This window comes from Xenopus tropicalis, chromosome 1 (genome assembly GCF_000004195.4).
Source record: "Xenopus tropicalis strain Nigerian chromosome 1, UCB_Xtro_10.0, whole genome shotgun sequence".
Lineage (NCBI taxonomy): Eukaryota > Metazoa > Chordata > Amphibia > Anura > Pipidae > Xenopus > Xenopus tropicalis.
This window is the reverse complement of record NC_030677.2, coordinates 133,448,562-133,474,153: the sequence shown is the minus strand read 5'-3', so window position 1 is coordinate 133,474,153 and position 25,592 is coordinate 133,448,562. Positions and strand designations below refer to the sequence as shown.

At 37.1% G+C, this 25,592-nt stretch overlaps 1 protein-coding gene across 3 annotated transcripts in view; it reads left to right on the top strand.

Moving 5' to 3' along the window:
• The window catches only part of tle1 (transducin like enhancer of split 1), a 52,356-nt gene that overhangs the window by 7,656 nt on the left and 19,108 nt on the right, over positions 1-25,592 (top strand). For 2 of the 3 annotated variants that reach the window (XM_012961206.3, NM_001170503.1), the window contains 8 exon segments: positions 9,024-9,086; positions 10,663-10,767; positions 15,953-16,157; positions 17,361-17,377; positions 20,439-20,555; positions 22,107-22,160; positions 23,192-23,344; positions 24,439-24,583. In XM_012961206.3, coding sequence (XP_012816660.1) covers positions 9,024-9,086; positions 10,663-10,767; positions 15,953-16,157; positions 17,361-17,377; positions 20,439-20,555; positions 22,107-22,160; positions 23,192-23,344; positions 24,439-24,583 — 859 coding nt within the window. 3 annotated transcript variants of the gene reach the window in all.

The window sequence follows — 25,592 nt, the reverse complement described above, 5'->3', positions numbered from 1 at the left end:
ATTCTAAATGAATGTAAAGCACTTGTAACTTGCTAGCGCTATATTTGAATTATGATGCTTGTGTTTATATGTTTGTCTGCATTATACAAATTTATAAGATTGTCATGAAATTTAACATCTGTTTGCCAAATCCATATTTTCATTTTATCTCTATAAAAAAAAAATGGAATGTTTTATTGGGCTAAAGCCATTAATAATTCTAAAGAGGCATTTGGTAGCTAGTAATCATAATTCTTATTAAAAACTGGTGACGTCTAGACCCCAGGGTGCAGGCAGCCTCAAATTGATGCTTTTTGCTGACTGATCACCAGCCTGGCCTAAGTGCTCATTATGTTGTAGAGAGGGCCTTTGGAGCTCTCATTAAGTTTGACAGGAATTCTCTCTAGGGGGAAACTGGGCATTAGCTAGACTCCTGACAGGCTGAAATTATTCCTGTTTTATGGCTTATAACCAAATGGTAGCAAGGCATCATCTGGGGACACAAAAATGTCATTTCTGACAACATCTTTGTTACTTGGATATAGGGAGGAGGGGGTGGGGGGAATTCTACAGAGGCAGCTCTAATGTTCTTTGGGCCTGTCTGATAATGTGAAAGCTACACTAGCATTCTATGAAACCATTTGCAGGCCTGTCTAACCGATGATTTAGACATCTAATTCGAGGCTCAAATTATATCTTGTGGATTGTCATAACCTAGTGTTTTAAAAGGCGCTTGGGGATTTTTTTTGTTCTTTTCGTTGCACTTGAAAAATTTCGTATTGTAAATTCCACTACAGACTAGAACTAGAAAATTATGGTTTACAATCGGCAGTGTGGGTTAAGTTTCTTATAACAGTTGTATTGATGATTTTCAACATGCGCTTCTATTATTTGTCCTGGATGACACAAGGCATTTGGAAATTGGTGGTCAGTCTTGTGAAAGAGTGATGTTACAAAGAGAGCTTGGTTTTAGTACTAAACCATGGCTGTGAAATGTCATTCTCTTTTAGCTCATTATGTTTGTAGTTAATGTTTAGAAAATGGTTCATTGGATGTGATGGTGCTTCCAGGACTAATTTCCTGCTGCCAGATGGGAACCAAAAATGTTTGTGAAGGCCTCCAGTGGCTGGCTAATTAGCATCTCAGAAGGTATAGCCCTGGTAATTAGCTGACCTGACCACAGCCGTCTCGTCACAACTGTAGTGCAGTTGGATATTAATTGGATTGGTATTTGGCCAAATCATAGTGTGTTTGGTATATGTTAATACAAGAAATATGTTCTCTATATAATAAATATATATATATATATATATATAATATTTCACCTGAGGCACAATATTGCTTGGGCTACTCCTAAAGATCAAATGATATAATAATTTATAATTTGGCAATAGTAGCTTATACTTGTAAGCATTTATTTAAGTTTTGCATCATATTAGATCATGCCTAGGGATACACCGAATACACTATTTTGAGATTCGGCCAAACCCCGAATCCTTTGTAAAAGATTCAGACGAATACCGAACCGAATCTTACTCTTCCCTTACTGAAAATATAGATTAACTTTTGGGTAATATCCAAAAGTGTGCTATGAATAAAATGAAGTTCGAAATTGTGGAAGTTACTATTGCCAAAGTAAACTGCCTTAGTCACATACAGGAAAGGCCTAAGCCTAATAGGCAGGGGGTAATAGTGAAAGATAGAAGTGACTCCTACCTTTCAGAACTGGACACCTCCCCTCATCTTTCTCCTAATAACAATGGCATCAAGTAATATATTTACCTGCCCAGTCGGCAAATTACCAGCCATGTGGCAACTCTGGGGCTGTTACCAGCCTTATTATAGCAGTCCTGTCTGCTTACATTAGTGTCAGTTTATGAGCATATCCATAATTACCTCAAAGGCAAAGGGTCATACAAGAGAATATGGCTGGTGGCATATTCAGGTAGGGAACAATGAAAAGTCAAGTTGTTGATATTAATAAAGGAAGTACAGAATGAGATGAAATTAGAAAAAAAATTGCTTTTTGATTTTGAAAGCTTTTCTAATAGCTGGAGCACATAGTAATGACTTAACCATATGTAAACCTACATTAGTATTTTGACCTCCTTATACATTTTTTCCATAATGTTACACTAGTTTTTTTTCTGTGGTCCACTGTGCCCTTTCAAAATCTATCATTCTTTAAATATAGCCTACAAATGCTTTCTTTTATTTTCTTATGTACAAGCTTTAGAGGCTTAGCAGTGTAATAGTAATAACCCAACTCTCGACTGCAGAATATTTTGAGTGCCTGGTGCTCTGCACATGCTCAGTGTGCTCCAGGCTTCTGTTGCGTGACTAACCTCAATGGTGGTGAGGTTTCATCTGTCACTGCTGCAACACTATTTTGTAGAGAATTGTGTAGAATGCATTAGTTTCTGTGCTGCAATGTAGTGTGAAGCTGGATTATTAATGTTTCTTGTATAGTATTGTAAATTCTATATAATGTGATTTGGTCCTTAAGCTGAGGTAGCTGACAGCAGCCCAGAGCATGTGCTATGAATTAGAAGTAAAGAAAATGGGGGAGGCAAGACTATTCTCTAACAAAGGGGATGTGAGACCCTGGCCTTGAACAGAAGCCCAAAAGAAAAGTGCAGCACTTCCAGTTACCCAGCCAATTAACTTCTAGCTTCTTTGTTGGACTTCAGTTTTCCTTTTAAGTATGAAAATATTTTGTCTCTAATTATTTTGTTTGGTTTTAAAAAGAACTGTTGTAAGATCAGGCACTGCATCAACTAGCCAATGCGGTCCCCGGTCCGACGGAAAATTAAACTTGCCCGATCGATATCAGGCCAATTTTAGGCCACATATTGGTTGGGTAGGCCTGTTGGGGTTGCCCATACACAGGCAGATGAGCTGCAGATTAGTTCTGAAGCACCAGAATCGTCGGTGTATGGCCTCCTTTACTTATGTGATTGCTAAGGTTTTCCAGCCAATCCAGCTGTGTTTCAAGGGTTTGCTAACACAAGGGGTGCTTTTTATCAGATAATTCCATATTAGGAAACCCTAAATACAGTATGTATAAGGGCTCTGGCACACGGGGAGATTAGTCGCCCGTGGCAAATCTCCCTTGTCACGGGCGACTAATCTCCCCGAACTACCATCCCACCGGCGAAAATGTAAGTCGCCGGTGGGATGGCACACGCTGCGCAGGCGATTTTGGCAAATCGCCGAAAATGCCTCACGAGGCAACTTCGGCGATTTGCTAAAATCACCTGCGCAGCGTGTGCCATGCCACCGGCGACAAATTTTCGCCGATGGGATGGTAGTTCGGGGAGATTAGTCGCCCGTGACAAGGGAGATTTGTCACGGGCGACTAATCTCCCCGTGTGCCAGAGCCCTAAGGCTTGTTGATCGTTTACCTTGGAGTGCTAATATCAGCCACAAAAAACAGGTTTATACATTTGATGCCAGCAGTCTTCTATAGTACTTGAAGGTTATCCAGTTTGGAACTGTAGTTGAACGTTCTGACATGCTAAAGATGTTCAAGAGCAAAAGCTCTCAAGATCTTGACAAGGGCCTTTTACCTGTCAATTGGCTTTGTCAGCAGCCTTTACCACTGATAGGGAGTGCATTTATTTACTATAACTGCTCAATGGCTTCTGCAAGCTGTTCTCACTGTATGATTGCATAGTAGACTGGAGGTAAAAGTAAAGTGATTGATCATGTACTTCAGTATGAGCAAAACTTACTGATATTAAAAACTAGAGGCCCACTTTTAATGTGAAAACCATAGTCCCTAAGTGACTTGTTACTTGTTGGCTGTGTTTGTGTGGCTGGTCTACATGTTCTCTTTTGATTCTATAACCTGGCCAGAATATTTGGCCCAGTTTGTATGAATAGGCTAATTAAATCCATTTTATTAAATATCATTTTATTGTTAGCCTTTATAATGAGCCTTATTTTCATTGTTAAATGTATTTGTAAAGTCGGTTGTTTTTGCATATTAACAACATGTTCTCTCATTCTTGAAAGTTGGGCCAGAAGAGCTGCTAGCAGTGCTATAACAAAATTTGTAAGTTACCGTAAAATTTGTGCATGTTTCCTGGTGACGTTTGCTCTTTTAAGCAACTTATTGATGCCAGAAGGCCATCACATTCTTTTCAGAAAAAGCTCTAATACAGCTTATATAAATAAGGTACTGTGTGTTTTTATTACTTTAAAGCTCTTTAATTTTTTTGGTGTTACTGTTCCTTTAACTGCTCAGTTCTGAAATCTGCAACAATAAGAACCTTTTTTTAAAATGTGTTTTTTTTTTTGTTTTTTTTTTTTTTTTTTTACTCTTTACAAGTCAGTATGGTCACATGACCACCAGGAAGTTCCCATCAGATGTAAAAAGTGACTATATATTGTAATAAACTGCAGAAAATTATCAATATTATATAGGGAGCACGTTCTGCAAAGTGAATTGTCACTAGTACTGGGATTTGTGTATGTTAAGTTTACATATGCCGCAATATCTATGCAACAATTTTTTGTTGTAACTTTAAGCATCATTGTTTCTTGCTAACTCCTTTTTGCACTTTCAGTTGGTGTCATTGTGGTAATGTGCGTATCTGGGGTGCACAAGACCTAAGAAAACTGATTTTGAGAAGTGGACACATTGGTGCTACCATTGCAAATTAATATGTTTCCGCTCATTAAAGGCTAAAAGAGCATGATTATTATGCTACAGATGCATGGGGCAATTAAAATAGTTAAGCACATGCTCTTTCTTTGCAGGATAAAAGGTCCAAAATGTACCGAAATATAAGTGTTAAAATTACCTTTATTTTTAGTGTGAGGGATTTTATCATGGAACAGTAATTTAAAGCTGAACATGAAAAATCTTGGTAATCTTGCAATCTGGAGCTGCAGCAAGTTTTTATGTTATGACCGTGAGAATGAATAGATCTTGGCTGCACTATATTAAAACGATTCACAGTTCATCGTGCATAAAAGGAAAGAAACAAATGTATGTAGAGAGGGCTCAATTTGAGATGATAACGGTGCTCAATCCCAAATGCTCTTTAAAAGCCAACCTCTGCAGTTTGTCATATCCCAGTTAATATGGCAGTAAAGAGGAGATGAATGTGGCTACTTTCCTAAGCCTTTTACTCAGGAGGCCTGTAAATTTGATTGGCTGCTGCAATTGTAGCAGAATCATTTGATTTTAGAGCAATAGAGAGATAAGATATCCAATTACCCAAATGATTCGCTGGGTTAGCCAGCGTTGTCATGGAGACACGGTTTGGAACAAATTAAATTTTGAGCAATAAAATAATTTTAAAGCTCATCTGGGAACAAAGAAATTTGGCAGTGGCATAAACCTGAATTGATTGTTAGACTGACATGCTGTTTGACATTGATATAATGTAGGGGCTCCTGTTTAATTCATCACCTTTAATTGTTAAAGTATCGATCTGTTTAAACTTGACGTTTATATCATAAGGTGGTGGACTTTCATTTGCTTTGCATTACTTGATTTATGTAGTAGTTTCCAAATTAGTTTTTAATACGTTTTGTGTACTGTTACAAGTAATATATAATAGCTTATTAGGTGCGCTGAAAGGGGCCATTTAGTGTATATAGTGTGTGTGTGTGTGTGTATGTGTGTATATATGTGTATATATATATATATATATATATATATATATATATATATATATTTAGTGTATATTCATAAATCTTTACAGTTTTGCTAATCGGTAAATGGATTCCTGGTTTACATGAGAACCACAAATTTTAAAGCAGCACAAATATAAAAAGAGACCGTATTGTGCACAGATTTTTTTTTTCCTTTCCATATGACTGCTGTTAAACAGATGGAGATGAAAATTGCTCTGAGGTCAATAAGCCATTTGCAGCATTCTCACTGGCTTCGATTTTTCTCTCATCTGCCACACAGATTATCTTAAATGTTTCAGTAATGACAAAAAGTGCAACACTGACCTTTATTCTTTTGTGGTTTTCAATGTTACATTGATGGAAGGAAGTCATTTTTTTTTCTCTTCTTCTTCTGGTTTGAAGGACTTTTTTGAAAATTGTTGAGCCAATTTTTTAAACCCAGAGTTGTGATGGTGGGGGTGCGATTGGTGATGCTTTTTCTTTGTCCAGCACAATCGTGCAAGAAAATGCATGTTTGCATAATTTTAAAGCTCAAGCAAAACTTTTAGAAGCCTGTTTATCAAATTGTGAACTCTAACTTTCACCCATTGATAAACACTTCTAAAAATCCTGTAGGAATGAATAGAAGGTGGATGAGTTTTTCTGTAGTAAGCTCTAATCTTTTTGATAAATCTGTCCCTTAGTGTTGCCCCTGCTATTTACAAGCCCTTTCTCACCTTAATATAATGAAATGCACTTGAGTTCTTAAGCAATACCCCCTTCCTTGGGAAGGAAATGGTTGCAATAGATCTTTACTAACGTGGGCAAAGAAAACTTTGCGCGACTTCAGAAAGCCAAAGCGACGCGTTGACCATTCCACCAGCGACTCCTATTGTTGGAAGGGCATTTTGGACCAGTTAGTCACCAGCTGTAGCAGAGATCTATCATGGGCAACTAACTCGCTCTATGGGACATAAGCCTTGGCTGCCAGCTTTCTTTAAAACAGCTGACCAGTAAATGCTGCCTGCTGATGGGTTGCCCAGGGAAGCCAATCAGCAATTAGATTTTAACAGAAAACCAAAGCAAAGCTTCTATGAGCCGCATCAGATGCTTTTTACACTGCATGATAAATATACCCCTAAGACTTGTTGGAGAGTTCTGACTCATTATAGTGGTACACTAGGGGATCAGTTTATTCAAATGTAAGAAGGTAAAAGGTTGGGAATATTCTAGTTTATTTAAAAAAAAATCATACTTTAGTATAAAAAAAAAAACAACAAAAAATTGCGTGAAGGTATTTGCCACATAAGAGAAGACATTTATAGAAGTCAATGGGAAGTATATGTGAACATATCAAACAAATTTTGATATTTTTTCACAGTTTTGATAAGAATTTAACAATTTCTGTTCGCAAGGGACTATTGATTTAAAAAAAAATAAATACAAAAAAAATTAAATGATAAATCTTCCTCTAGGTGTACTGCCATGTTGGAAAAGAGTTGCAAGTTACCCAGTGTTCCCATACCTTTCTGTTACCATGAAGGTTGCCTTATAACTTGTGAAACACTGTTTTAAAAATACTGTGTCTACTTTTTGCCAAATCACAGTATATTGTATATCATATGAGCATGTGTACAAATTGAGTAGCTACATCCACTGTTTAATGCATCTCTTATGAGCCAAATGCATTACTAAAGCTAAACACAGCTGTACCTGAAAAATCTGCTTGATATAAATGTCAAATTAAAACATGCACTCGCAATCTGAGCAACAGGTCAATCACTTGAGCCACTGTTTGCCAAGAAGAGCAGCCAAAAATACTAAGCAGACTCTTCCTGCTCTGTCATTCTGGTTCATTTTAAAAAATGCAGCCAAATTCTTCCCTGTTAAATTTAATGATGCTTCAGGAGGGCAGCTCTTGAGCAGAGGGTGTTGCTAAAGCTAGTCATTTGCAAATAAACCAAGACCATCATTCAGCTAGAAAAACCTGTGCCTGACCTTGCATTACTACTCTTTGATAGGCTGTACACTTGAGCCTGCTATTAAAAATGAACGCACTCGAGAGACTCTGCATTAAGAACATAAACAATTAAGGGCTCTTGAGATGCTTAAGAGCTGCCATACAGATACAAGAGCTTTTTCCTGATGTTGTAGGCAGTAGTTTGTGGTGCCAAAGAGCTTGGACAGTTACTACTATTTTGTCTGCTAGAGTTGTTTGAGCGAATAGTAATAATAATAAAAAAAAAGTGAGAAACCTCATCAGTTATGTAACTAGCACCAGCAAATTATGCAGCACTGAACAAACACGATCTTAAAAAGTTTAACAATCAAGGGTATACAGAGTAACACCAGAATCAGAGGGCCCTGCTTAAGGGTACATTAAAACAGAAGGAATGTGGAGACTGATTATTTATGATACATATATAAATGTTTGGATACATTGAATATGCTAACCCTAAACAGATGGGTCATTTAAAAACGCATGCATGTTGCTAATCCTTTTTATATAAAGAGCTTGGAAGACCATAAGGAGTTGGAATAGTGAGTCGGGGGCTGTTATTAAACTACATTTTTTTTATCTAATATGTAGCATTGTGAGGTAGTCTGGTCGACCCAGTGTTGATATGTAATTGGTAGTATCTTGTCCTTTGTATATTCACCTAAGCTTTCATCCCCCATGTGTGCTGATGGCGCTTGTAACAAATGTAATCTTAGGAAATGCCTTCTGTTTTGAGCAATTTGGTAATTATGTGCTACAGTCTAACACTAAGGACACTGTCAGCAATGTAGCAAGTCAAGCTATGATTTTACTGGCATAGCATAGATAAAATAATGCATACTAGTTGCTGGGTTTTGAATTTGTGGCACTACTTCACCCTTGATCAAACTCTTTTAAGGAAGAGCCATGCTCAGTATAGATGACTTAAAATTTTATACAATTAAAAAGGGTATTGGTTAGGTCAAGCATGTAGCCTGCTATGTATTTAGAGGTTTAATTTCCATCTATTTCTTAGATCGGTACAAGTGAAACCTTCTATCCTCTAAGAAATGTTTTTTCTGTGTTTGCATTAATACTCCTCAATGGAAGCTGCAATATTGATTGCCTTGTAAAGTTTATGCTACAAAGACTGAAAAAATAGCATCATATTCTGACTAAAAATAAACTGAACTTATAGACTGAACATGATTGTCTTGACGAGTTAAGAAACATGGGAACTGCCTCTTGCATATGAAAATGTGTTTAAAAAAGGAATATCCAAAGTGCAGATTGTCCTAATTTTATAATCCTATTTTTGAGAGACATCGCACAAGTGCTAACATCAGCACCATATATAAGTACAGAGTTTGAATTTTGTTTTATTGTTCATTGCTTTAATGCGCTGTATGCTAACCTCATGTTTTCTCTCCTTTTATAGACCGAAATTGCCAAACGATTAAACACCATTTGTGCACAAGTCATCCCATTTCTTTCTCAGGAAGTAAGTATTTAAAAAAGAGGAGAGGAAAAAACCTAGTAGCTAATGTGCTATTATGCTACTTCTCTGTTTGCAAATTAGTTAGCTTCACGATGTTAATTTTATTGCAAGGCATAAGTAGAAAGAACATCTGTTCTGGTTATGGTGTGTAGAACCCCCTGCTATTTCATGTAACAGATTGTGGGCCAAGCTGCAGAATAATACTGACTCACATATTTGGCTTAATGACTGAAGTGCTATATTTTCATGAGGGGACGGGGGGCGGCGGGTAAAGAGATATAGTATACAGTTATGTCAAGCAAAAATGATTTGCTGCCAATGGATGGTGCTCCTTTTGCCAAGCCGGAGTGGAGGTTAACATGATGCTCATTAGTTGCTCATTAACAGTCTTGAGAGAGACTCCACACAGCCAAAATTAACTTAGTGGCTAGTTGTACTCACGATACATACCCAAGGAGACACGGAATTATTGTAGGTTTAGTTATGAATGCAGACCTTGCAGTTAGCCAGAGACTGGGCGCCGTAGAAGCACCTGAGCAAAAGCATTTGTTTGAGGGTTGAATCTTCACATAGGGGTAGAATTCCTATTGTTTCTACCTCCATATGCAGCCCTGAACAAATGGTTGCAGGAAAGATCGTAAATGTAACTTGTTATGGCCACCTTAAAGGGAGAGTAACACCAAAAAATGAAAGTGTATAAAAGTAATTACTATATAATGTAATGCTGCCCTGTACTGGTGCAACTGGTGTGTTTTCCTTAGAAAGACTACTTTAGTTTATATAATAAAGCTTCTGTGTAGCCACGGGGGCAGCCATTTACAGGAGAAAAGGCACAGGCAGATAACAGATAAAACCCCATTATATTCTACAAAGCTTATCTGTTATCTGCTATGTGCCTGTGCCTTTTCTCCTTTTTCCCAGCTTCAATGGCTGCCCCCGTGTTGACACAGCAGCTCATTTATATAAACTATAGTTTCTGTTGCAAACTTACAGTTGCACAGGGCAACTGTACATTATATTTTAATTACTTTAAAACACTTTTTTGGTGTTACTGTTCCTTTAAGGTTTGCAGGGATGCAGTTGGGAGTGTTAGACTTAAAATCTGTTTTGTAAGTAGCATTAGCGTAAAGGGACTGTTATTGCATTTCTCTGTGGCATTTGTTTTTTAAACTGTTAACGGCTCAGCTCAGTTTTTTTTTTTTTTTCCCAAAAGCTGTCATTGTGTTATGCTAATTGATCGTTGCTTATCAACGCCATAGCCTTCCTCCTGTGATATAATCCCTTTACAGGAACCTAGAGGGGGTGTATGTCTGCCCAGAGAACACTATCTGATTCCATCAGAAACTCTGCCAACCAAAAATAGAATTCTCTTGTACGTTCCCTAATAGTGTATACCCAGAGATACTAGAGAAGTATGCCAGCGTAGGTATTGCTCCATGCTAGGCAGATAAATTGTTTACTAGTCCTTTAAAGCTAAATGTGTTTATTTACTATTCTTTTTTTTTTTTTCTCATTGTTGTAAATTTAACTTGTGCATACGGTGGTGGTAAATTAGTAATATGTTTTTCTTTATCTTCAGCACCAGCAACAGGTGGCTCAAGCTGTAGAGCGTGCCAAACAAGTGACAATGGCAGAGCTAAATGCCATCATCGGGGTACGTGGCCTTCCAGGTCTACCTCCTACAGTGTGTATAACCAGCTTTCTTTACCTTTTTATGTGTTTTTGATGCTTGTGCAAAAATGTATGATGAGCTTTACTAAACTTGTTATACTTTAATTATCCTCTAACATATTTTGAAGTAGAAACACATTATCCTAACTGTACTAATGTTTGACTTGCATGTAAAGTTATAGATTCATTTGTAATACAAGGCTACTGAGTTAGTGAATCCTTTTTAGCTCCCACATTGGCTCTCAAGAAACTCATTAAGTCATTAAAACTATGATGCTAACACATACATTTGTAAAAGAATGCTGTTACCTGCATTCCAACGACTTGAGCCTATATATAGATAGATATATATTTCATACATAAGTGATGCTGCTTTATTAAAAAGAAGAAAAACATCACTTGTTATGAAATGCACACCACTTATAGAAAATTGATCATAAAACTGATTTAATGAATAAGTGGATTTCTTTAAGATTTTGATTCAGGTTATATTTCCAGGGAGTGACCTGAAACTGTATTGTGGTTATAAGCAGGTTGTGTTTCAGCCATCCCCCATTGAAATGAACATTGTTTTGAAAGTTAAAGCATTTTAAAATCCTGCAAATCCTCAGCTTTTGTTAAAAGTAAAATCCTGTTATATATAACAGTGAATCAGTCATGCCCACCCCCCTTTTATTAACCAAAGTGCGATATATTCTAAGCCCCTGCAGCTATTCTCCCTCCTCACCCCCCCCCCCCCCAATTCTGCAACAAGAGACAGATTTGATGAATTAGCCCCCTTTTAATTGGTCAGCCATTCCCCTCCATCCATAAATTGGCATTCACAAACATCATTTGGTCACTGCTCTGGACAGAGTATTAATTGAATAACTTAATGTTGGGGGGAGGATCGGGTTTCTGGAATTTTCACTTTGTCGCATCTATCTTAAAATATGTTGATTGGTTAATACTTGCCTCTCTTTCCCTGTCAATCACAAGTCATTTGTTACGCATTAATGAATTCAGTGAACCATGCATTCCTCCCTCTGTGTGAATTCAATTATTCCCGCCACATCAAGTCTCCAATATTTCTGCTGTCTCTCTGTCCGTCCAGCTCAAGCAAAAGAAGTAGACGAAACAAGGAGCTGTCCTTTCTGATTTTATTCATGTGAACGGCTTGAGCTGATTTCAAATTACTCATTTATCAATTTATGTTAATTGCTTGTGAGAAGATGCCCTGCTGGTCTTTATGGTTCCCTAAGACACTTTGTAATGATAATTAGACATGCTGCTCTATGGATTAACAGTGCCATAGTCCAATGACGTCTGCAGACAATGGGACCAGTTAATCCATCTGTGCTTAAAATTACATCCCAACTGGAGATGGAAGGGAAGAAAAAGCATAAGAGTGCAGGAGGATTAGAACTGATAAAAGAATGAGTCTCAGCTTGAAAACTCTCCTTTCATCAGTTTCTCAATTGCAGATCCGCAGTTGGTTTGCCTGTGGTAAGCCATTGGCAGTCAATTAGGTGAAATAAACTGGGAGGGTGACCTTCATTTCCTTTTAATAGCTTTTTCCTCCCTGAAATGGGGAGCTTCAGTGGATTTTCAGCTTACATTTTATTCAAGCTGCTTTATTACACTTGACAGCTTAGCCTTGCATAAACATTCCCTCCCCTAACCTTCCCTGCACCTCCCTCCCCCCAAGCTCTCCATGATTTCCTCCCCAACACGCAGTTTTGTTTTTGCATTTGAACAGCTGTTGAGCTGAAATGTATGTCTGTGTAGGTTTCATTGTATCTATAAAGCTGCAGTGAATCACTGCTGATGGTCTATTACTTTGACATCCCTGGCTTTAGCAATCCGTGCTTTTACCTCTGTCTTAGTTTGTCCCTTTTTATTAGTGATATGGTTGTAAAATACAATGGTATCTCAAATCATAAAATCAAGGTTTTCAAGTTGCTCTTCAGTTGCCCTTCAGAGCTCTTTCTGCATGTAGACTAAGCAGTCTGCTCTTTGCATATTTGGGTGATCAGTAATTTGACTTTGTCTAGCAAGAAGTTTCACGTTTTGACATAAGCTTGATTTTGCTTGAAAAGAGACTTTAAGAATCCTGGAAAATCAAAGTACCAGAAAATTGGGATGACAATCCAGTAGCCCTTTGCTCTCCTTCATTGAACATGCAGTGTGTCAACCTGTCTCCCCAGAGGGGAGGAGGCATCAGGAGCCTGTCTGTTACTACAAGCAGCAGCTGCACTGAAAGTAAACGCTGCCCAGTTGGATAGCAGCTGTCAGCATTGTTCAGTAGTCCGACTTAGTATGCAGAACAATAGAGGGGGGCCATGCTCCGAAGGAGCAGCGTCTTTCACACTATGAAAAGAAATAGTAATTTAACGGTTTAGACAGCTATTATGAATGTGAAAGATCATGAGTTTTATAATGCAAATAAGCCAGACGTAATTCTTCCTGCAGTGTGTGGTTTGGTTTCCCAGCAGCTCCAAATCTGTGGTTGTGGCCTAAATATTTCTGCAACATTAAATGAAAGCCAACCACCCAAGCAAATATTTTATTGCTTGTGATAGTTCCAATGGTACAGAGGACTAGCTTAATCATGTGCGTTCATTTATGGTTAACAGAAAGTGACATACTGTTCAATATTCAGTGCTGTTCTATACAGATGCTATAAGCAACCTTGCATATAGACACAAGTTAAAATCCTGTATTATGTGGCTGTCTATCAATCTTGTGATTTCTGAATGTTGTTTAAATGTTATGGTCATATACATTGCAATTATGATGGAAAGATTGTTCGTAGGCTACACTAACGTTCACAGATGACTCATCCGATATGCAGGTAGAAACAAAAGAATTCTACCCCTATCTGATGATTCAGTACTAAATGTTTGCTGGTGCTCAATATTTTCCAACCGACCCGATCAACAAGATGACTGATATCCAAAGCCTTTGCTGATATTGATCGCCTCTTCTCCCACCATACACTTAAAGGAGAAGGAAAGGCAAAGTCACTTGGGGGTGCCAAAATGTTAGGCGCATGCGTGCGCGAGTGAATCAGGAAGGAGGAAGTGCTGCAGCTAACCCGGGCTGGTGCTGTTTTCTCCTAACATTTTGGCACCCTCAAGTGACTTTGCCTTTCCTTCTTCTTTAATTATAATATTGGTGCATGTTTAGCCACCTTTACCCTCCAGCTGTTTCTACTGCATAACAGTAGATCAGTAAGCTAATCTTATCTGTGGATACATATATGAACTTTTACCTTCATGATTTTCGGCACAGTTCTAAAAGGAACAGCAATGCCCAAACATCCAAATGTTTTAAAGTAATTAAAATATAATGTACATAATGGTACAGCTGGTGCCTTTGATTTAGAAACTTTACTATAGCTTATCTAAACAAGTTGCTTTGTAGCCATGGGGGCAACCATTTAAGGGCGAAGACACACAGAGCTACTAGTAGCAGCTACTTGTCACAGCTACTAAAACAGACAGTGCGATCATTTACTGATAATTGTGTGTTTTAGTAGAGGCAATTCTCAGTATTGTCTATGGCAGGGTGTTTCCTGGCATTAAGTAGCCATGACAAGTAGCTGCTACTAAGTAGCTCAGTGTGTCTTCATCCTTAATCGGAAAAAAGAGAAAAGGCACAGGTTACACAGCAGATATACTCTGTAGTATTCAAGGGGAGTCTTCACAGCTTATCTGTTATCAACTGTGTATGCTGTGCTTCTGCTGCCCCCATGGCTACAGATCAGCTAGTTTGCAATAGTACAAATAGTAGCTTTTCTTAAAAAACACACCAGTTTTACCACTGCAGGGCATTGGTACATTATATTGCCATTCTTGTAAACACTTCCGGTTTTGATCTATTCTGATGTTCATGAAGACTACCAAATTCTGTCAAGGCTCTGCTTGCTTTCTCTGGGCCAACACCACTGGATAGAGATGTCTGCTTCCTAACATGCCTGCTTTGCATGATGTGATTGGTTGAACGATTAGCAAGATGTTAGTTTATTTCTCTCCTTGGCTTTGGATCTCCACTATATCTAGGATTGTAGTGTGTGAAGCTTAAGAGGATGAGGTTAACCTCTTGAGGGTTTATATGTGTGAGTATCTAGTTAATCCTTGGAAAGCCTATAAATAACTAGACTGCATATTTTGTCATACATGGCATTACTCAAATATTTATTTACAATGGACATTCTATATTTAGAGCAATATGTAAGAGCTTGTATGCTTTGAAGCTTAGTAAAAGTTTTGACTTGCATCCTTACATGATTTTTAATCAGAAGACTAGAAAGTTTATTATGTTAGATTGGAGCTTTGTAATTCATAGCTGTAGGTGCAAATCTTTATGCCACTAATAAGGATTCTGCAAAGACTGGATTGGTATCTTTATAGGGCTGTCATGCAAACTCTCTTCTCTAGATTTTCTACATCACATCACTAGGATTCTTGTAGTCCTTATGGTAATCTACCACTGACCTGATTGTACAAGACTTATAGCTCAGTAAAATATTTGTGAAAAGTCACATGCAGTACAGAGGTACAAAAGGATTTACAAGTCAGAAGCAGGGATTTCTCACAAAGTGATAAAGCCAAAATTTATATCTGTCTAGAACTTTATATTGTATTATAACTTTGTTTGGGACCTCCACATACAAAACAGGTCTGATAAAACTATTGAAAACTGTGCCTTATTAGTAACAAAAAAAAAAAAAAAAATTACAGCACTATTTAATGCTCGGTTAAATAGACTGAATGGGAGTTTTTAAAAAGGGGAATTATTTTTTTTTTTTGTTTAAGGGCAATGGCACTCATGCCTTTCATAACGGAGAAAGAGAAATCAGTTGAAAACACCTGGTCTCTGCTTATGATTTTTAATGATTGCTCTGTGTCTTATGGCACACGGAAGTGATTATGGCTCTAAAAGTAGGACATCCACCTTTTCCTGTGAAAATTGCTCCCATGTGCCATTAGCTTTGCACTTACCATTTTATGTGTTTTGAAGATGCAGTGATCCAAATGCCACTTATTAGCTTGCTCTAAAATTAGAAATCTGATTTCTTTATTTCAGTGTGTGTGTGTGTGTGTATGTGTGCTTGAAACACATTTGCCAAGTGTTTGTATTTTACATCTAATCTTGACTAAACATGTTTTCCTTTTCTCTTTATGTTGTCTGTGGGAAATGTATGATTACAACAGCAACAGCAGTTACAGGCCCAGCATCTATCCCACAGTCATGGACCGCCAGTGCCTCTGACACCACATCCATCAGGTCTTCAACCCCAAGGAATTCCACCTCTGGGAAGTAGTGCCGGCCTTCTTGCCCTCTCTAGTGCTCTCAGTGGCCAGTCTCACCTAGCCATGAAAGATGACAAGAAGCACCATGATTCAGACCACCATAGAGGTGAGAGGCAGGGCAAGCCCTATTAGCATGTGTATATTTTTTTAGTTCGGACATTTTTTTCCTCAATTCTTGTCATCCTTTATAAAGCAGTACACATGGCTAATCACAAAAGAATGTAAAAGGTTCAGGCACTTACAGATAGTAGTCTGTTTGGGCATATAGATTAATTGTAGGCAAATTAAGCCACATACTGTAACCTGTAAGTGTTCAGGTTTTTGTTGCTTATTACGTGCAGCTTGATTGTGCAAAGGCATCTCTAATAACAAAACCATGTAATGTTGTGATGTTGTGAAATCTTTCAGGTATTATGCTGATTTATCTCTTCTGGTACCTAACTGAGTTTAGGACATTAAATGCTGCTTTGTATATCTGCACTGTCGCACATATTCTCATCTTTTGCTCTATCAACACCAATGTAAGAATAATTTTATTTTTTGCACTTTTTTGCTTCTTCTGTTGGTGTCTTAATCATAGCCTTCTACCAACTCCCAATAGAATGCCAGAAGTTGTCACCCCTGAACAGTATTGTGAAGATGAGAATATGATGTTACAGTTCCAGATAACTATACTATTATACTGTAGTGGCAGTATATAACATGTTTTAGGGTGAAGACACACAGAGCTACTAGTAGCAGCTACTTGTCACTGCTAACAAAATATTGTCTATGGCAGGGTATAGTATGGCATTGCCTGGCATTTAGTAGCCAAGACAAGTAGCTGCTACTAAGTTGCTCTGTGTCTTCACCCTTCTTTAAAATGTCAACAAGCCATTTTTTGCACTTATCAGTACCTGCATGGTAAAGCTCAGCTTTTACTTCAGGCAGTGAGATTTGCAAATTAAACTTGCTTTCCTGCCTTGTTAGATGGATAAACAAATTATTTGTAAACCTGGCATTTTCTATCAAGATATGGAAATCTTAGTTTTGCCCAGGTGACTTATGCCTTATGCAATTAGAAACTGACACATTTGCACTTTTATTTGTTCTGTTTTACAAAACAGGGTTTGTTGCCTATTGTAAATTATTTTATACCTTTGTGTAACTTGAGAAATCTTGCTGTATGAGGAATGTGAATGATATTAAAATAAAATCCATTTTAAAACATTGTGGGACTAGTGTTCTAATTATTCCTCCTTTTTTCTCTGTTCTTGCCCATATGTCTGAATGGACATGTCTGTGCATTTCTGGGTTTCTCCGAGATCAGACAGAGAGCCAGGAACAGTAAGTAATATTGTTCATGAAAACTTTACAAACTTTATCAACCTCTTGATTCATCACTTAAAGGTCATGGCAGCTTATTTACTAACACCGCTACTAAATTGTACCAACACGTTTATCCACACCAAATAATCAGACCTTTTATTTTCCAACTTGTGATACACTGATAACAGTAAAAATCAGCTACTATAGGTTACTGCATTGGTGTAATTTAACACTTAGCAAATTAATTCTAGCTTTTTCCATACAGGTCTGGGGTCTGTTTTCTGCAGTGGGTTTATGAGTAATTTGGATGAACACTCTTTTAAGTCTGCTTAAACTAAAGTTAAGAATCAGTTGCTTAAATACAACTGTTGCATATTTAGGGATTTCTGGATAAACGGGTTCTAGATTATCAATGCTTGCATTGAAATACCAAGTACAGGTTTCAATAAACCACTGTTTCTGTTTACTTTAGATTTTATTGTTCACATAAGCTTTAGAAATTCCTTTATAGTAATGGCAAAACAGCAGCAGATTAAAAAAAAATATCCAACTCAAAGCTTTAACATTATTTTTATTATGTTAAATATCAGATTTTATTCTTGTGAAAAATAGTTATTTGCAATCTCCAGGGGCCTGGCTATTTGTGCCTTTTCTGTAACCCTTTGCTGCCAGTTGAGCAGTAAATTTTCTTGCAGTGCATTCTGTGAAGGATTTAATTAAGTGTGTGATTAGCAGTTTACTTTGGTTGCAGAGCTCATCTGGCACAAATACCACAAACCTTTTCATGTGCAAGGTTTTTTTGTGTGTTTTGTTTCTGCAGGGTATTATTACAGCATCTGTCAGACACATTCCCGCTATCATTTATCATTTCCTCCCCCTCCTCTTCCTCTCCTGACTTGACATCATAGTTAGGCCATATAGAAATGCAAATGCATTAGTCCTTTATTGCCCTCCAAGCAATTTGAGATCAATACCTTCTTGTTACCCTAGTGATTTGAATCATTCAGTCTTCTGTTTACAGTGCAATGTGTACAATAATTAGTTGCTTATCCAAAGAATGTTCGGCAGCAATATAAAAATTTACATTTCAAATTTCACAAAAAAGTGCCTTCATAATAATTACCCCCCCCCCCACACACACACACATGCATACAATAACAATAAATGTGTTCTTAGTTATGTTGTTTCCAATCCCAAATTCTTTAAGCAGCAAATGACTACAGCAGTTCCAGCAAATGAAACCAGCTCTGCCTACTGTACTTCATATTACAGCTATTTAAAAATAATAAAAAAAAAATAACAGGCAATTAAGAAATGCCTGCATTTAAAGGGGAGTCTACATTTATTACCTATTGAAGGTAATGATGATGATTTGCTCTATTACCACATGGCTACTTGTTTGTTGCAAAAATTGTCCTTAAACCAAAAATAACCCCCCCCCCCCTTCCCCCCCCCCCTTTTTTTTTTGTTATGAGCTCATTGAGTTGGCCTTATGTAAAGGTGCATAAAACTATCTGAACTTCCAGATATAAATGAGCTACTACAATGAGCGATTTCCCACAAGTTCACATATGCTGAGTAAATGGAAAATAAAGTTATGGGTTCTGGACCTTGAAGTCTCTCCCCTTTCATAGTGGATGGTTTATATTCTCTAGAAAGCAGAGGAACTTCAAGTCCCAGTATTCTTCACTTCACATTTTAAGCATTGGGTTGCATTACAGTGAGGCTTGGGAAGGAGGAGTTTTAGCTGCTGAGCCCTAAAACAGCCAGAGCATGTCTTGCCCTTTAGTTGTGATAAAATCCCCAAATATGCCAGATTGATAGGAGAGCTTTGTGAAAGTATTACCTGAATAAGAAACACAAACAATGACTCAGATAATAAAAGATTCAAGTAGAACTTAAGACATATATAATGTTGTCTAGGTGCTATAAGTGGTCACATTCAAAAGTGAAATAAAGTTAGTGGCCCAAAGGGACAGCAGGCAATCTTTATCCTAAAGGAACAGCAGCGAGTAACAGTTGGTTCAGATTACCAACAATGATAAACTATAAAAAAAAGCTTTTATTCATATATACAACATTTGGATGGCTCTGTAATTACCAACAGGTAGTAGCTGGATGCACGGGTGGTGTTTTAATCCTGAGTTGTCGATTAATTTGTTACCGAAATATCCACATGCAAAATGTTTCTTTCCCTGCTGAAACACGTTATAGGAAAATGGAATGGTTTGGCAAATAAACCAGTTGAAACTAAATGTTTGCCTTTTCAGAACCAAAATGCATATTTAGAAAATACTCTGTTCTTGTATGCAGAAATCTTTGGTAAGCAAGCCCTAGTTTTCTATTTTAAAATCCTAGCTTTTAAAAATACACTTTAAATACACTAAAATATAGGCCACAAATGCAGTTCTGCTCATGTTAAATAAAGAGGAAGAAACAGTATTTCTAAAACAGGAATGTGTATTTTTTTGTTTTTTTTTGCTTGCTTTAAACCTTTCTTCCTTTGTTAAAATAAAATTCAGTTGTCTTCATACGGACCGAATTCTGGAAGGTCTTGCTAAAAATATAATTTGTATTTTAATATATATACGATTCAAACAAAAAAAAAAAAAAAATCGCAAATTGCCTGCATTTCCTGCTGTGGCAATCACATCAAATCACTCTGAGGTGATTGTCACTTAAAAACGTGGCAGCCCAAAATTCCAAGCTATACTTCCCTATGTGCCTTTGCTGTAAATCTTACCTGCAGATTTAGTGAAACTTGCTGTTTTTTCTGATTAATATTTCTGTTGCATAATCATGTAATTCACAAAACACTACAGGAGCCTGTAGGTGCAATAGTTGTCCCAACATATATTAGTAGAGCAACTCCCACTGTATGTAGTGATGGTTTGGTTCAGGTACAAAGTGTGCATGTTGCTTTGAAGTCTTACATAAGGCCTGATGATTTGTAACACCTTTGATCAGTGTAGCTGTAGGTTTAATGTTTTTGTAATACTGGTTACATTCCATTTATAGTTTGGAACTGTTTGGCGAAAGAGTGTTTGAGCCCTAATCTTCATTTGTTTTGCTTTTCCAGAGTAATTCTCTCTTGGTTTCGGAAAGTCTGCGAGGTACTGATAAAAGAAGGAATGGTCCTGATTATTCTAATGACATAAAAAAAAGAAAGATTGAGGACAAGGATTCCAGTCACTATGTAAGTCAATGACAACATCACCATAAAGCATTAGCAGAGAGAACGATCTGTAACATTATACCATTCAGAATAAAAATTCCCCCCTACTTCTGTCATAAGCCACTGGAGCTAATTCATCAATACCGGGCATATTTGCCCGTGGCATAGCAACCAGTGTTTTTTTTCTTCAGACAGCTACAGGTAGAATAATTATTGAACAACTTGATTGGGAAAATTTGCCTGTGGACAGAAACCCATAGCAACCAGTGTTGAGAAATGACCCCCACTATTTTTAACAATTAAAGCTTTAAAGGAAGACCTAGGCTACTTGTAACTTTAACTTTCAAAAACCTTTCTTAAATAGGTAGTAAAAGACCAGGTTTGAGTTTATTCTGTATGCAAAACTTTGTAGCAGCATATTATATTTTATATTTGTATGTGAAAGCTAGCATGTTGCTTGTCTTGGCAGGGGCAACCACTATAGACTAGAAAAATGGTGCTTCCAACTTTGACCACTAGATGGGTTGACTTTGCATAGACATAGTGTAAAATGACTGTGATGTCTGTGGGTGCTAAAATACTGCTTTGTTGATAAACATCCTTTTCACATTGTTAGCTATGGCCTTTTAATTTACTGTTTTACTGTTTAAGTTTGTGTGTGTTAACACATCAATGATCTTTCAGGCATTGAAGTGGGTAAAATGCTTCTCCCATCTGAAGACTTTCCCCTTGAATTTAAATTGGGAATGGCAATATCAGGTTGAGATCACTTGTGCATATAATCGTTATGTACTTTGGCATAATATTATGAGTAGACCATTTTGTACTTTATGTATAGTGCACATGTATGGATTCTGGAGCAAAACACTATTGTATGCATTTTCATGATGGAGCCTGCTTTGTGTGCCTCAACAGGCTGATCCTTTGTAAAACTAAAGTCAGTGGTGGATTAATGAGATGTGAGGCCCTTAAGGTGGACATACATGTAGCAATTCGGATTTTTCCCCCCACTGACATTCAGAGCTGAATTGTCAAATGTGGAGGTAGAAACAACATGAGTTCTACCTCCACCTGCCGATTCACCTGCTTTAGGCCATATTATTTCTTTTTAAATCTTTTAATATTTAGATTTGTGCTGGGTCTGGTAGGATGCACCTGGGAGAAGAAGGTAGGCAAAGATGCGTGTAGATCCAGGGTTACGGCAAAAGGCTTGCACTGTACACTAAGGGGCTTATTTACCAATCCTTGATTGTGTCTTTTTTTATTGTGAACATATTTAAAAAAAAAAATCTTGATGGTTTTTACCATCTTAAGGTATCGCAACTAGTGTGAAATGGTGAAAAAATACAAACTTGAATGCTGAACTGACTTCTATGGACCATGGCAAGTTTTAGGTAGCATCATTTTCCTAGCTTTTGCCGCAAAGTTTATAAAATCTCATCATTGACATCTTGTTTTTTCTGAGTATTTTATAATGTATTTCCTTTCAAATATATAAACATTTTCTACCTTTTCCCAATAAGTCATTCTTAACAATTTTTTTTTTTTTTTTTACAAATTAATATCTTTTAGGACAGTGATGGAGACAAAAGTGATGATAACTTGGTTGTGGATGTATCCAATGAGGTAGAGTCCCTGTTTATGTAATTAACCTTAAAAAAAAAAAAAAAAAAAAAGTTAAATATCACCCTGTACTATACACGTTACAGTAGAGGAATTTTTTATAGATGCATCTGACCATAAGTAAAGGGCTAATAGTAAATTCTTAATGCATTCTTTGCTTACAAAAAAGGAATAAAAATGCTGTTAATGTAAAAAAAAAAATAGAATGTTTTCAACAACTTTAGGTCTTCTTTGATTTGTCTCTTGAGGCTGTTGATATAAGTAAGTTGTTGCTTATATTCATGCGCCATACTATTTTATGAATTCATGACAAACAAGTTACTGTGTAGTCCTCATAATGAATTTTTCCTAAAAGATATCCTGAACAGGGTACCCAACAAAAAATGAATAGAAATAGAGAAAAAAATATTGTTGCTGACAGTGGTATAAAAGTCACAAAATAAGGAGATCCATAATATTTTGGAGGTAGCCGTAAATTGTTGAAAAAAATGGTTATTTCCAATTCTAATAAAATATGGATGCTACAGATGTGCTAATTAAATTGCATCACAGATTGCTTACAATCTACAATATTTTTCCTTCTGAAGAAGTATCGGCAGCATAAGCAGTAAATAACTGATTTACATAAACCCAATATGTACAATCTGTCCAACTTGACGTATTAGTGATATAAACTGACCAGGACAATATCACTGTCTAGGTGCTTTTATTGCATCTTATCTCAGGGCTGTGTCTAGAGTGGGCTCTAGCTCATCCTCTATAGCCTCCACAGTTGCACTATTGCAATCTATTCTGAACATATTTTCTAGCTAGCTGCTTGCAGTCTGCTTACACGCACACAATTGCTCTCAGTGAAGTCTAGATCCTGCTTATTGGTTACATGACGTGAGGGCTGGAGTGGAAAGTCTGCATCAGGTTTTTAAGGGTCTCTGGACTTGATTCAGATTCAAGCTGTTCAGTAGCCATGCCTCTTTCATTTAGAACTGTGTTTGTTTTCTATGTTTACCTTATGCCTTGATTTTGATGATCTGCAGGATCCTACATCTCCTAGAGTGAGTCCTGCTCACTCACCTAGAGAAAACGGAATTGATAAAAGTAGGTTACTTAAGAAAGATGCTTCAAGCAGTCCCGCATCCACTGCTTCTTCAGGAAGTTCAACATCTTTAAAATCTAAAGAAATGAGCTTGGTGAGTAATCACCCAACTATGGTTTCCCATTAGCAGTTATCCTAATTATTGTTCTCCTATAAATAGATGCATTTAGTTCCATTTTAATGATTTATCACCAAATTAAGTATGGCATCTACTGAAGTAAAAACATTTGATTAACTTGTTGAGGGGATAATTGAACAATGCAGGTATAATTTTAGATCATAGCAGTAACACACTTTAGCCACTCTTGTACTTTTTCTTTACTCTATAAAAGTGGTAGACAAATGCTGACTGGTTGTTATAGGTTGTTATTTTGCTAAATCTGACCTACATTAGTGGAACTAACTCATCCCTTGCCATGTACAAAACTCCCAGTAGTGAAGTTCATGGCCCAATTTTTTTTTTTTTTTTTTTTTGCTATGTTGTTGTGTTTTTTCCTTAATGAACAAAACTGCTGAGGGCTTCTTGTTAAATAATTATCGCTATTCAAAAAGGTTAACAAATATTGGCATACATGTTAAGGATCACAAAACAGTTGCCATTATATGTCACTGTGTAAGTTTTTATAATTACCTTCTGGATTGATGATGGCAGGATGCCGAACAATTTGTGGCTTTGTTTTTTATTCTGAGTGCTGTTGTGAAATAGGCAGTTAGCACTTGAAAATCTTAATGCACGGCAGTGGAAAAACAAACCACACTAGACATGAAGAGCTACCTTGGCATTTATCCCTAAATTAAGGGATGGCAAATTCAGCAGCCCTGCATTTCACTAAGCTTGATAGGCCAGTTGTAAGTGTACTGGATGAAAAATGGTGTTTTGTGCCAGCCGTTCTTTGACTAGCTCTGCAAATAAGTCCACACAGAGGAAATTATAAGCAGAAATTCATTAAGAAAAAAATCTCTGCTATTACAAGAAAAACTTGCAGCTCATTTTCCCCGATCTGAGTTTTCATTTTGGCAAAAGAAGTAAAGGTCAGCATTTCTTCTCATAAGTTAATGCTGTCAACATTTTGCGGATTTATGAAACTGGCTACAGGGAGGGTTATTGATGCCCGGTATCCCAGCTGCTGTTATGATAAATTGTCTAATGTGTCCTGGATTAAAAATAATACTCATTTAATTTAATAGCATGAAAAAGCCAGCACGCCTGTTCTGAAATCAAGCACACCAACTCCTCGAACTGATGTGCCGACACCCGGCACAAGTGTGACGTCAGGGTTGCGACCAGGTCTTGGCAAACCACCATCTATGGATCCCCTCATTAACCAAGCTGGTAAGGTCCTTTTCTTTATCAGTTCATATTTCACATGTTATATTGCTAATATATATATTTTTTTAATACTTCTTTACTTCCTGTCAGAGACTCATGCATAACAAATGTTTATACTCCGTTTTATGAAGATGACATTATTTTTGAACCAAATACCCTATTTTCTAAAGCACTTATAGAAGATATCCATCTACTTAACGCATTTTCTAAACTAACAAATCCCACTTCCATCTATTTGATAGTCACTTTATGTATACAGCAAATTAATGCAGTACTGTTTACTTTTACAGGCAAGCACTTTCATGTAAATCCTTGAAAAAATGTGTGTTTTGTTTCATGAAGTAACTATTAAAATTCAGAAGTCTGGCCTAGAATAAGATTAATTCCAGATTTCCTAACCTTTATCTTCATTTTTGGCAAGGCTGGGTAAATTGTAAACAAAGAACAGACCATGTAACATGAGTAAAAGAGGGGCTGAGGTAGAATTCAGATGCTAAAGGAATTCTCTTTGCTGTAAAAGATAACAACTTTTCCTTAGAATTGAGCATTGTTAGTTCAAATGTTTATTTTTATGTATAGTTCAGTGGAAATGCAATTTTGTGTAACTATGCAACCTGCATAAAGATCTTATTTAAATTATGTAAACCCTAGGGCAGTGCTGTCCAACTTCTGCGGTGCCGAGGGCCGGAATTTCTCTTGCATACATGGTGGAGGGCCGTTAATAGAAGCCAGTTTTGGCCACTCCCCCTTTAAGCCACACCCACTTCAAACCACACCCATTTTATCACTATAGTGGTAGTGCAGCAAAAACCCAAATGCTTCGTCCTCACTCACACCATCATTCATATGTGAAAGAATTATATTATGTCGTATTAAGACGTACCCTTAAATCCATATACCTCCTCCTCCCCTGTGGATAGCACAGCAACCCCCAGCATATAATTACACACCTTAGGGACCATTTCATCACTATTTCCAACTGCTAACAAACTCCCAAAACAAACCCCTGCCA